Consider the following 13,240-nt stretch of genomic DNA (forward strand, 5'->3'; position numbering starts at 1 on the left):
ATTTGTGACTAGGAACAAATTCTCATCATGAATTGGTTCCTGCATGGAATAAAGGAAAAGCTACGTGGGGTGTCTGGGTCTTGTGTATTACTGTGACATACAAGTCAAAAGATAGCAAATTCCAATGTAAGGTTGCATGCGAGCTATTTGGTTATTGAAGGCTCTTTGCCTTTCATGTTGGTATCATTTGCATGTTATTTAGACAGTGTATGTGTAATTGTCAGTAGTACCGCTTGACATACAATACCATAGGCTTTGTTTGATGATCTTCAGTTATGGATTCTGAGACAGGCTAAGCAGTTCAAGGACATAGAACTTAAAACAAAATAAATATATTACAATGCTTTATTTAGATTGTCTTTAAAAAAAATTCTACAATAATATATACAGCATTTACACTGAAGTGTCTGTAACGGTACCAGCCCGTTTTAATAAAACAACAAAGAAAATATAACATCATGGAATTATTTAAATATCAGTAAAAAACATTTCATATATGGAAATTGCATCTAATTCTTTTATATGATTACACAGATATAAAAAACATACGGTATAAGTATATAGGGATCTCGATTGAACCAGAACATCAATGTGGAGACAATTGGGAAAAGGATAATAAGAATGATAAAAATCTTCGAATAAGGAAGAAACAATAAGATATATGTATATAACATTTTCAAGATTTTTACATTGACATTATTCTTCCCAAATAACAAACTGGTATACTTATTGCAACCTGTAAGTTTTAAACTTCTTATTGCAAAATGGCAGAACTCCTTTTTGTGTGGAACTGATAGCTACACTTCCCAATGACAAGGTTCCTAAATTGACTGGAAAGTCTTTGAGTTACTATCCAGATTTTTCATTTGATAACACTGACACTGCTTATGAATTTGTAATGCCATTATTTTGTCACATTAACTCAATTTACAGGTTTACATACAGATAATGCTGTAATGCCTTACCCCCAAGATACAAAATTATAATTAACAGGCTTAAATTTTGCAAGTTCTCCTGATACTACAAATTCAAGAAGCAGTTGACAATGTCTAGGTAACATTTAAAAACATACTTATACCTCCTGCTGACTTCATTACTCATGGATCTCCCATTTTACTTTCAATAAAACAATGCATATGAAATGATGAAACATTAAAAACACAGTTGTATCTTCATTCACTCCATATTAAGAGTATACACATCAAACAATGTACTCAACATGACTAAAAACAACTTGTTCCTTAAAAAATTACAACATGCATACAGTATATTGACGTCTTTGGCAGTTTTATCAGTTTTCACATCAATTGTAAGCAAGATGTTTTCACTTCTAAATTCAAGGTCAGCTCTCTAAAAAAAACTAAAAATCTGTTCTTACCCCTGAGTAGTGACAGAGATGGATGACCCTCGTGGAATGTTTGATTAAAAATATAAATGTCATCTAAATGTATTTTTAAATAATTATGGTATACTGCAACTACAATACCAGTAACTACTGTACAGATTAACAAATATACAAACTAGAGACAAGACAGTTTTGCAGTCATTCATTCAATACTGAAAATGTTATTGTAAATAACTCCAGTTATTCTTTCTGTCTGTTAGTAACTTTGTTAATCATACAATCATAATAGTTTGAAGGTTAATACACTCTACTTGATAGTATATTTTACTGTCAAAGGAGTAGTTATATAAGTGTAGTTATAAAAATTTTGTAATGAATGAATGAGTTCATAAAGTTGTTAGAATTCATAAGATCAAATATTTAATTTTAAGAGGATGTCGAAATTTGTTTTGTTTTAAGATATAACAATAAATAAGATAGCAATACTGTTGGAATGCAGTATTATGTGAATGACTACTGAACTAGAAAGATTAAATTATGGTAAATTATTATTGTGATCACAGGATTCTATGGTACTTGGCTGTTTCTATCAATGGCATTAAACTATGGTAAACAGCAATTCAACAATTCTAATATACTTTACAATGTGAAATGTATGAAACTGACAAATGCATGAAATTCTAAGTGTATCTTGAAATTACTGCTGTATTTACAAATATAAATACTGTACATTATCTTTCTTTCCATAAAAATTGCTATTGGTATTGAACAAGAATATGTTTATGAAACAATATTCCTGGATAGTTTTACTGTATTTAATGATGAAATACTCATGTATTACAGTATGATCTTAGATATGGCCATACTGAATAATTTGATAATGAATAATAAACGACTTGCTACACATGTGAAAAAAAGTTTTTTGCATCTTATACAAATACAATTCTTATAATAGTTTTCAAAGTAGCTATTAATTCTTCAAAAATACCTAGTTTTATCTGTTAATATTTTTCAATGTTTTTCAATGTCAGAAATGAAATGGGCTTGCAGCAGCAATGAAAGAAGTTCTGAAGCATGATGCAATTGCTTTTGAACAATATATCCATCATTCGGTACATCCAGATATGAATTCACATAAGTGATAGGAAGGATAATACATAGCCCCTCGATGTGAGGCTTAAGAATTTGCTGCCCATGAGATCCAGTCTGAAGTATATGACACTTTGTGATATATACCTGTTAGAGTAAAGAGTGAATGGTTAGTCAAGGTGAAAAGCATAGTTTATTGAATTTGAAGGAACATATTTTGGAAAAATACACATGGGAATGAAGGTTGTTAAATACTTGAATATAGATTTTCATGGATGTTAATTAAATATAGGAACAGGAAGTGTCAATGTATTGTTACTAAAACACAATGTATTGTTACTAAACTATAAGATAATTTAAACAATCTGTTCTTACCTGGCTGCTTTGCCTCTGCACAAGAATAACCAGCTGAAACAATACCAGCTAGGTACCAACGACCTGAGTCTTGAATCATGAGAGGTCCACCAGAATCTCCTTGACATGAATCTTTACCTCCTTGTCCATACCTATAACAAATAAAAAGTGGATTAGTGAGAAAAATCCCACTATTTCATGTGAATTTTTAAATAGCTTTCTCATCAATCTTAATGTATCAAATATTTAAGCTGTCACTGAAATTTCCGTTTTAATCCAAATAACCTTGAATGACTTATCCACAGTACCTCACACAATTCTGACTCTTTGCTCCATGTACTGTCTGAGTATTTTTTTTTATTGTGCTGTGCTTCACAAATCCAATGACAAAACAGTAGCATTCATAGCCAGATTTGTACTTTAAATAAATTTTAAAAATAATTGTTCTTGAATAGATTAATTATCCAGATCTTGGATGATACAATGTAAATGAAAACTGCCAAGGGAAATTTATCCACTTTATATTTATTACACTTTGTATATTTTACACATAATCCAGCTGTTACAAGTACCTGCAGTGGAACACTGGTGTCATTACTCAATTACGTTCTTAATTGATAATTAATTTGGTAGCTTGGTAACAGCTAAGAAATCTTACATCACCAGCATCAGTTCTCAGTCAGACTTGCCTTCAAAGAACCAGAACACATAAGCACAATTTCAGTCACTGCAAGAGCACTATTAAATGACTGGTGAATCATTTAACAGTGGCTCTTGATACCTACATAATAAAAAAATAAGAATACTGATACTGGTCCTTTGCATACTAAATTTCTTACATTACACAATTTCAGTCACTGCAAGAGCACTGTTAAATGACTGGTGAATCATTTAACAGTGGCTCTTGATACTATATAATAAAAAAAATAAGAGTAGTGATACTGGTCCTTTGCATTCTAAATTTCTTACATCACCAGCATCAGTTCCCAGTCAGATTGGCCTTCAAAGAGCCAGAACACATAAGCACAATTTCAGTCATTGCAAGAGCACTGTTAAATGACTGGTGAATCATTTAACATTGGCTCTTGATACCTACATAATAACAAAAAAATAAGAGTACTGATACTGGTCCTTTGCATACTACTGTAATATGTATAATGCTAGTCACACTTCATGTCAGCCATCTTCATCAGCATGGCACAAGGAACACTTTGAGGACAGAATGGTACCAAGTTGGACTTTATTCTCCCACCAGCAAGTCTTGCCTCTGCCTTTACAGATCTACCGAAGTGGCGAGAGCTTGTTTCATACCACCTGCTCATTCAGTGAACAGCCATGTGCCTACCTCCAGTTGAGTATCCATATTCAGCAATATGCCTGCATGCCACTTGTAGTATAATGTTTGTCAGTGTCTACCAAGTACCTGCAAAACTTAACATGGCTATGTGCAAGTCTTACTAGTATCTGTTGCTAGCTTTGGAGATCGGCTGCCTCTCAGCATTCTAAGTTTTTCCATGTGCCATCTTTGCCATCAAGATCAGAACTTTAACTTTTGTTGATGTTTATTCAACTACTCATCTTACAGTTTCTATGTTATTTCAGTGACTAACTTTGATATGCAAAACCATGGTCACAGCTCCCTATTGCTGACTGTTTTCATCTCACTTGCTGCCATTACATAGGTAATGTACTTGGCAAAGAGAAATTCAAAATGAGTAGTTTTGGGTTTGATGTTTGTGTATGTAGCATCACTTCCTGGCAGGATGAATCATCTTTTTGGAACACCAGGGCTCTGTGGGTTTGATGCTCTAGGCATACTTCTTTCAAAGTTGTCTCTACAGCTTTTCCATGGGGACAAGACAAAGGAAATAGTTTCTTCACATCCATGTTCACGCTACTGATGTCCAGTACTATCATGGATATCTGCTAGATGTCAGGGATCAGATGACTAAGGGTCTACAAGTATATACCGTATCTAGCCTTATAACCTATCTATGTTTTTCCCATTTCAAACTTAGTCTTTATACAGTAATGAGGTAGGCCTCTCATACTCCATGACAAAGGATCTTCAACCATGGATGTTTCTTATTTTTTACCTTGTCCTTACCCCTCTTACGCCGGAGCGGTAAATAAAAAATTGTCTCCCGTGTGCCGGAGAGGTTTCGGAGTGAGCGCGGAAGCGGAAAAAATATTTTTTTCAAAAAATCACAGCGCGCTTAGTTTTCAAGATTAAGAGTTCATTTTTGGCTCCTTTTTTTGTCATTGCCTGAAGTTTAGTATGCAACCATCAGAAATGAAAAAATTATCATTATCATATATAAATAATGCGATATATGATAGCGCAAAAACGAAATTTCATATATAATTGTATTCAAATCACGCTGTGCGCAAAACGGTTAAAGGTAACAAGTTACTTTTTTTTCGTTGTAATGTACACTAAATTGCGATCAATTTGGTATATCAACACATGTGGAAACGATAAAAGCAACACAGAGAAAATATTATCACAAAATAATGCATGAATTCGTAACGCGCGGACGTAAACAAATATTTTTTTCAAAAATTCACCATAAATCTAAATATTGTTCTAGAGACTTCCAATTTCTTTCAGAATGAAGACAAATGATTGAATATTACTATACTGTAAGAGTATTAGCTTACAATTGCAGTTTTCGACCATATCTGACGAGTTAAAGTTGACCGAATGTCGAATTTTTTATATATATATTTTTATATGCAATTATTTCGGAAATAAGAAAAGCTACAACCTTCAAATATTTTTCGTTTTATTCTACATGAAATTGCGCACATTTGCATATATTAAACTCTATGAAATGCCTAATATGAAACGGAGAGCAAATATTCCGAGAATGGGACGTACGTATTTCGGAGATTTGTGGCGGAGAATCCGCGCGCGGAGGGAAGGAAAGATTTTTTTTAAAATTCACCATAAATCTAAATATTTTGCTAGAGACTTCGAATTTGTTTCAAGATGAAGATAAATGACTGAATATTACTAGACTGTAAGAGTTTTAGCTTACAATTGCGTTTTCGACCATTTCGGTAGAGTCAAATTTGACCGAACGTGGTTTTTTTTTCTATTTATCGTGATTTATATGCAAATATTTCAAAAATGAGAAAAAGCTACAACCTTCAATTATTTTATGTTGCTGATTCAACATGAAATTGCGCACATTTTCATATATAAAAACTTTATGTAACGGCTAATTTAAAATGGTGTAAACATTACCACAATCGCACGTATGATTTTTTTGTTTTTCGGAAGAGTTACCGCGCGGACGTAAAGAAAATGTTATTTTTTTTCATAAATTCACCATAAATCAAAATATTGTGCTAGAGACTTCCAATTTGTTGCAAAATGAAGGTAAATGCTTGAATATTACTAGAATATAAGCGTTTTAGCTTACAATTGCGTTTTTCGACCATTTCGGTAGAGTCAAAGTTGACCGAAGGTTGAAATTTTGGCAATTATCGTTATTTATATGAAAATATCTCAAAACTGATAAAAGCTATAGCCATGGGTTGTTTTTAGTTGTATTGTGCATGAAATTGCGCACATTTCCATATATAAAACTTTATATAACGGCTAATTTTAAAATGGTGCAAACATTACCACAATCGCATGTATGATTTTTTTCGGAAGAGTTACCGCGCGGACGTAAGGAAAAAGTTTTTTCATAAATTCACCATAAATCGAAATATTGTGCTAGAGACTTCCAATTAGTTGCAAAATTAAGGTAAATGATTGAATATTACTAGAATATAAGCGTTTTAGCTTACAATTGCGTTTTTCGACCATAGAGTCAAAGTTGACCGAAGGTTGAAATTTTGGCAATTATCGTTATTTATATGAAAATATCTCAAAACTGATAAAAGCTACAATCATGAGTATTTTATTGTTGTATTCTACATAAAAATGCGCACATTTTCATATATAATACTTCATGTAACGACTAATTTACAATGGTACAAAAATTATGTCAAAGTGACGAAATAATTTCCGAGATGTGTCACAGATACTTTTTAGTGCGGCAAGAAAGAAATTCGCGCTTGCGCGCCTGCGTAACGATTGTAAACAAAACAACACCTTGATCCGTGAACTCCCAGCATCCCCCAAGGCGCGTGATTCAAAAGTTTTAGGCTGGTTGGCCTATAAGTATTTTTCCGCGAATTTAAAAAAAAACTTTTGTAAGTCGACGTAAAATACGTCCAGTCGGCGTAAGAGGGTTAAAGTGGAAATTGCCAAGAAGCACTGATTCTTTCGAGTGACCTGCTGGAATGAACGTTGGTGCAACTTCTTTTTCTCTATGGAACCAGGCTTTTAAGGGAGTTCTCAGGACTATCCTTCAAAATTTTCATGGTCATAAGAGTTCTTGTTGAGAGGACAGCATCTTGGTCATATAACATAATCTTGGAGGGATGACCAGCTGAGCTCTACTCTATCTGCAATATTTCTCTACAGGGTTAGACCTTTATGTGGCTTGAGTTAGATTAGTATTTTTTTTTTTTGCCTTACCTGAAAAGGCTTAGATATCCAGACCCTCAGCTGCTTTACGGCATGAACAGGCATGATTTCCTTTGCAGACTCAGTCAGGATCAAGGAACAAACAAGTTGGCTTCTTTATGAGAGGAATGTGCGAGTATTCGTGTATCTTAGCCTTGTTTCCTTTGAGCCACAAGTCTTAAATTTGAACTTTGGATTCAGGTTGGTCAGTTTCATGAGAAAATCCTACAGCTTTGTTCCCACTTCCCTGGTTTTCACATAGGAATGTGGTCTATTATTTGGGTCTTCATACAAAATATATTATCTCTACTTGTTATCTACTCTAGCTTCTAGGTGTACTGTAACACTTTTAAAGAGCATACCATTTTATGTGGGCTACCAAATCTGTACTAATTAAGTGAAACTGTTTTGGTAGTAATGAAAGCCACATCATTTAGCCAGGGCTTGGCATATTTCTTTAGCCATCCTCATCATATATTTACTCCCATTTTCCACTGTAGTCTGGCAAGAAGGGGTCTTTGATAGGGGCAAGACATCTAAAGTTAAGACTTCTTCAGTACTCTTTCACTATAAATTCTTCTTGCTTATGCCAAAATCTAGGGGATAGGGTTAATCAGGACAGAGAATGTAATAATTGCTTCCCAAGATCTGTTTGCCCTTCAACAGATGATGGAAAAACACTGGAAAAAGTTGACAGAACTGCAGAGAGTATCCATAGACCTGGAAGAGGCACATAATAGAATTCCACACCTAGAGGTTTGGATGTGTTTGCGAGCAAAGGGAATAAGGCAGTCCCCGGGTTACGACGGGGGTTCCGTTCTTGAGACGCGTCGTAAGCCGAAAATCGTTGTAAGCCAGAACATCATCAAAAATACTAAGAAAACCTTACTTTTAATGCATTGGGTGCATTGAAAACTAGGTAAACTGCATTCCTATTGCACTTTTCATCAAAAAAACCTTCAAATATTGATTATTTTGCATTTTTGGTGTCATATTTCATCTGCCAGATCAGTGTTGTAGGCTTCGTAACTCGGGGACTGCCTGTACTGGAGAAGTGTATAAGAGGTTGGTCCAAAGGAGCAAAGACAGGTAAGAAGCAGTGTTGGGTTAACTGAATGTCTACCACATCTTTCTGACCAGGTAAAGAATAACTCAAAAGGTTCCACCACTTACCTTTTTTTTAAATTATTGGGATACAATAAATATACACATTACAGTATAATATTCTTTTGAAAGATGAAGAAATCTTACCCTGCACACATCATCTCATCATATATAATAACGTTGATGCCTTTCTGTCTATGCCAGTCCTCGCATAACCTTGAATCAAGGATTGGGACATCAACTACTTGAAGTTTCTTTGGTCTTGCACGGGAGCCTGTATGCAGTAAACAGATATAATGATAAGAATGGATATAACATGAAAACTTCACAAATTGTTCCTTAAGTGACAAGAATCGCACTGTAATTCATTTGATCAAAGTCTAACAACTCGCAAAGTTTTATGTGAGGAAATGAAAAATGATCTCTCATAACACAAGGTTAGTAACTATTTCAACTACCATTAAAACTGCCTTAAAACTAATGTTAAAAGTTGAAAGTTAACATCAAAGAATAAAGAACCAACAATGGTATAAACCACGTTTTCTTTAAATTTTGCCCTGAATGTTAAAAACGACTATTGAACGGATCGTTTTTCTGGTCAAACTAGCCCTGGAGCACATCATACACACAAACATAAAGTATCATCTTTCTTGCACAGAAACGTCCAGAATCTGAAATGCTCACAGTGCTTCTTACTGGGCTAGTCTTGTCACCTGCAACAGCACATAACGCAATAAGGTTATTATTCAGTTTTAGAAGGTTATAAGTCAACAAAATATTAATTTCACCCATATTAGGAATCATAGTCAGCAGTAATTTTCCTGTCAAATATGAGTCAGATGATACAAAAAAAAAAAAGTTAGGTAAGCACTTATAAACTGATCACATATGCACCCTAAAGTATTAGATTGTGTCAGAAGCAGTCTGCAGCATTATAATCAGCTGGTATCCTTGGCTCTAATGTCTAGTCAGTCTAAATATTTGTTGACATTAGTATCTTTTCATTACCAGATTGCAATGCCCCCCATCCAGCTGCCCAAGCATAACTGCCCAGCCAATCTGTGCCTTTTTCTGGCAAACAGATGGGCTGAATGTGAGGCTCATAATGCACAGGAGAATCTAGGGTGATCACAGCTACATCAAATCTGTCAGCCTGTGGTGTGAACTTGAAGTTTGGATGAACCTGCAAGTTAGAGATATTAGTAAAGTAATACCATGTGCAACATTTTTTAATGAATAATAACTGCAACTACAGCACTTTATAGAGTATGGCAGTAAACATGAAATTTGGTACTCATTTACTCTGAAGATTTGAGTAGAGAAGTAGCATCCATTGTGACATAATTTTAAATGTCCAATATAAGCAGGGACACTACTAAGTTTTCATGTGGCAATGTTTATAAATAGATTGATAACTTCAACTAAGTTACTGTTACATTTTCACATGCTTTTTGAATATTTAACCTACTGAAAGAATAAAAAAAATGAAATTTTTAGAATAACAGATATGCAAAGCCATAAAAATGCAATTGAAAATGTTTCTTTAGGAAATTCTAATTTTAAAATAAAATCAATACATAAAATTAATACACTTACCAAAAATTCTGTTGTGTGCTATGTGGTTATGGAATTGGAATTCATAGTGGAATTAATAGAACATAATACATCCATACCGATTAAAATTCCACTACAGTTCTGGTGAGTATTGGAAATATTTTTTTTATATAAGTTGTGAGGTTAGGTATTATCTTGCCAAAAGGTAGGCTACCTTTGTTAAGGTCACTAATGCATCATTATTTATCGTGCCAGATTAGTTTTTGTAGTTCACAACTTTGTTAGGTTAGGTATTTGCATCCTTATACTATCATGTTTCAGTTTCAACCAAGGCTATATACTAGTTAAGTTTTTGCTCATTAATAGGCCATTTCTTCTTTTTGGATTAGGTATCTCCTTTCCTTATTTCTTCTGTTTTGTGCTTTGTTCCTTCTTTAAAATAACTAGTATCATAGGAAGTTTCTTGGTAAAATATTAGATATTTCATGACTTTGTACAATATACATTGTATTGAATTTTTATTCATAGATTGCTTGTTTATAACTGGATATATAGCAGATTAGAATTTTAATGATTTTTACCACTACATTTTCACAGTGCTCCTACCTTCTTTCCCTACCTAGGTTGATATCTGTGTCTAAGTAAACTAAACATTTCTGCCTGTATTGCCCTCAAGTTTTGTAACTTTAAAAAATTTAGTATCTGTCCTCATGTTCCATACATTTAAAAAAATTTTCATTAGCAGACTTAAAAATTCACGTCAGAAAGAATTATCTCTGAAGGACCAATGATACAGTTACAGGTTGACTGGCAAATTGAAACCTTATAATTTTGTTTGTTTTCCTTTAATTGTGAAGTACATATGTTAACAATGTTGCTGAGTGACTTAGCTTTCGAGATCTAGGTCATTCTAACCAATGGTTAGAATGACAACCATTATATTTCCAAAGTTTTAAACTAAAATTATATTTTTAATACTGAATGTTAAGATGTGCAGAATTAATGGCCTTCTTCGCTATGGTATTTCAAGTATTTTATCACTTCCGTAAAAATTACTAAATGCATTCATACATATGATTGTTTTTGTGTATGTGATGGTATATTCCAGGTAAAACCTAACTCTCAAAATTTTCAACTAGACATTTTATTGTAATTTCAGATATTTTCAATCAGAATTGCTGGAAGACATGCTAAAATTCACATCTTGAACCCTCTAACATAAAATTAAAGAATGAAAACCCAAACTTTAAGCATATGAAATATTTATTAGTATAAATGTCTGTATAATATTTAATCGTATTTCAAATCTTCCTATTCCTTTATTTGTAATGATTTGTTTTATTATTACAATACTGATGTAGTAAAGTGTGAGAGGGTAAACAAAGGAAGCAGATAAAAAGTTACAGGGCAATCCAGTTCTCACTTGAAAGCAAGTAAATACATAACATAAATAGTACAGGCAGCCCCCACTTGCCGCAGCATCGGTCAATGGTGTTCTGGTTTTACGGTGCTAGGCTAATGATTATGTTAACTAGATTTGTTGCTGGTAAGCAAATTTTGGCACCGTTAAGAGGTGTATCAGCATCAGTAAGTGGTTTATGTGTTGGTGTCAGTAAGCTGTTTACTGGCCTCGATAACCAGTTAACAGCGCTGAAAAGTGGTTTACCAGTGTTTATGGCATTGTGAACACCACTTATTACCATGACTAGTGTGATGTTACGGTTAACACCGATTTTTGGTTATCAGCGCTCGGCCGAGAACAGAAACCCCTGCGACTAACCAGGGACTGCCTTCTAAATATCCAGTGGACATGCACCAAACGTTAAATTGTCAAAACAACTGTGGTTTGTATGATTGCCATACCTTAATGTCAGAGGCACCATAGATACGTGGTTCCAGTGGTTCTTGATCAGAATTGAGCACATAATCCCCCAATGTCACCCGAATCTGAGTTGGTCGAGCCCTGGGTAAAACATTAAAATAATATGGATATAATTTACAGTAAACTTTACCAATCATGATAATGGTTTCAAGTTATTATCCTGATAGCTAAACTTCTATCATCCTGAAAAATGTCCATGATAAAAAGGAGGTGACTCAAATTTTTAGCCAAGTTGATATGAAATTTAGTTTTGAATCTTTCTAGTACATGGATGCAAATTATTGGAATGTCTGTTTTGTATTCTTGAATTTATTCAGTTCTACAGCCTTCATATTTTGATGACAGAAACTCTCATTAATTACATATTCAATTTGCTCATTACACAAAACTAAACATTTGAAACAGAACAACTGAAGAATCTCTGCCTTTACTTATTAATTACATAATCAAGTTGCTAATTACACAAAACCAAACATTTGACAAAGAACAACTGAAGAATCTTTGCCTTTACTAAAGTGTAGTGTATGTTATTGATTCACAAAAAATTCCAATTGCTAACAAAATTGAATAAAAGCAGTAGCTGTAAAATTTCATATAAAATTTAAAGGTAAATTTAGTACTCTGGTGCAAGGTAACTTAAAATATTGGAAAATAAAGTTGGCTTATATGTACTGCATTAATGTAATTGCATAATAATACGGAACGGCACTTACTTGGCAACGCAGTGTCCAGCTGTGACAACGTGGTACTGGTTGATGAGAGAGCCACCACACCGACTTGATCCAATCCGAATGTAAGCCTAAGAGGGTCAGGGAAGGTCAAAGGGATGGGAGGGAATGCAAAATATCATGAAAAACACCTTATCATTGTGTTGCGATGAGTATGGCCTTTTCTATACGTAATTTGCTTTACATAATTTTTAATGCATCATGCAAAAAAGTTTAGGAATATTCCCAGTACATTTTGACTTGAAATCAAACCAGTGAGTCATTGAAGAAAAGGTAGATTTAAGAACATGGTGAAAAATAATACTAATTAGAGTACTTTTAGATGCTTAAGTACAAGCAGAGCCTGCAGAAATTGAATAGTAGAATTCTTACTTTTTTCTGAGGCTAGAACTGTGACTGTTTCAAATATGGGAAAGAATGGGTTTCATTTTTAATGCAAGAACAACTTAAGGATATTTGCATAGTGTACAATTCTATTATTAATGCCGATGATTATGTCAGTTATGAAGATAAAAAATACTAATGATCTCTACAACATTAGTATATTTTGAACATAAACAGAACTGGAAAGGATCAATAAAATCACCCAGTTGCAAGAGAAGTTATGAATGAAATCAATTACATAGCCCTCACCAAAGCAGAAGGCAAGGCTGAAATTA

At 33.7% G+C, this 13,240-nt stretch overlaps 1 protein-coding gene across 2 annotated transcripts in view; it reads right to left on the reverse strand.

Annotated features, from left to right (window-relative positions):
- Positions 1–331: 331 nt before the first annotated feature.
- LOC135212514 (uncharacterized) overlaps positions 332–13,240 on the reverse strand; it is a 99,320-nt gene continuing 86,411 nt past the window's right edge. For both annotated transcript variants that reach the window (XM_064246028.1, XM_064246027.1), the window contains 6 exons: positions 12,567–12,652; positions 11,835–11,934; positions 9,426–9,600; positions 8,565–8,691; positions 2,810–2,940; positions 332–2,581 (listed from right to left, as the gene is read on the reverse strand). In XM_064246028.1, the coding sequence (XP_064102098.1) occupies positions 2,523–2,581; positions 2,810–2,940; positions 8,565–8,691; positions 9,426–9,600; positions 11,835–11,934; positions 12,567–12,652 (678 nt within the window). In that variant the 3' untranslated portion in view covers positions 332–2,522. The remainder of the gene's footprint in view (positions 2,582–2,809; positions 2,941–8,564; positions 8,692–9,425; positions 9,601–11,834; positions 11,935–12,566; positions 12,653–13,240) is intronic.

Source organism: Macrobrachium nipponense, chromosome 41 (genome assembly GCF_015104395.2).
Source record: "Macrobrachium nipponense isolate FS-2020 chromosome 41, ASM1510439v2, whole genome shotgun sequence".
In the NCBI taxonomy this organism is placed as follows: Eukaryota; Metazoa; Arthropoda; class Malacostraca; order Decapoda; family Palaemonidae; genus Macrobrachium; species Macrobrachium nipponense.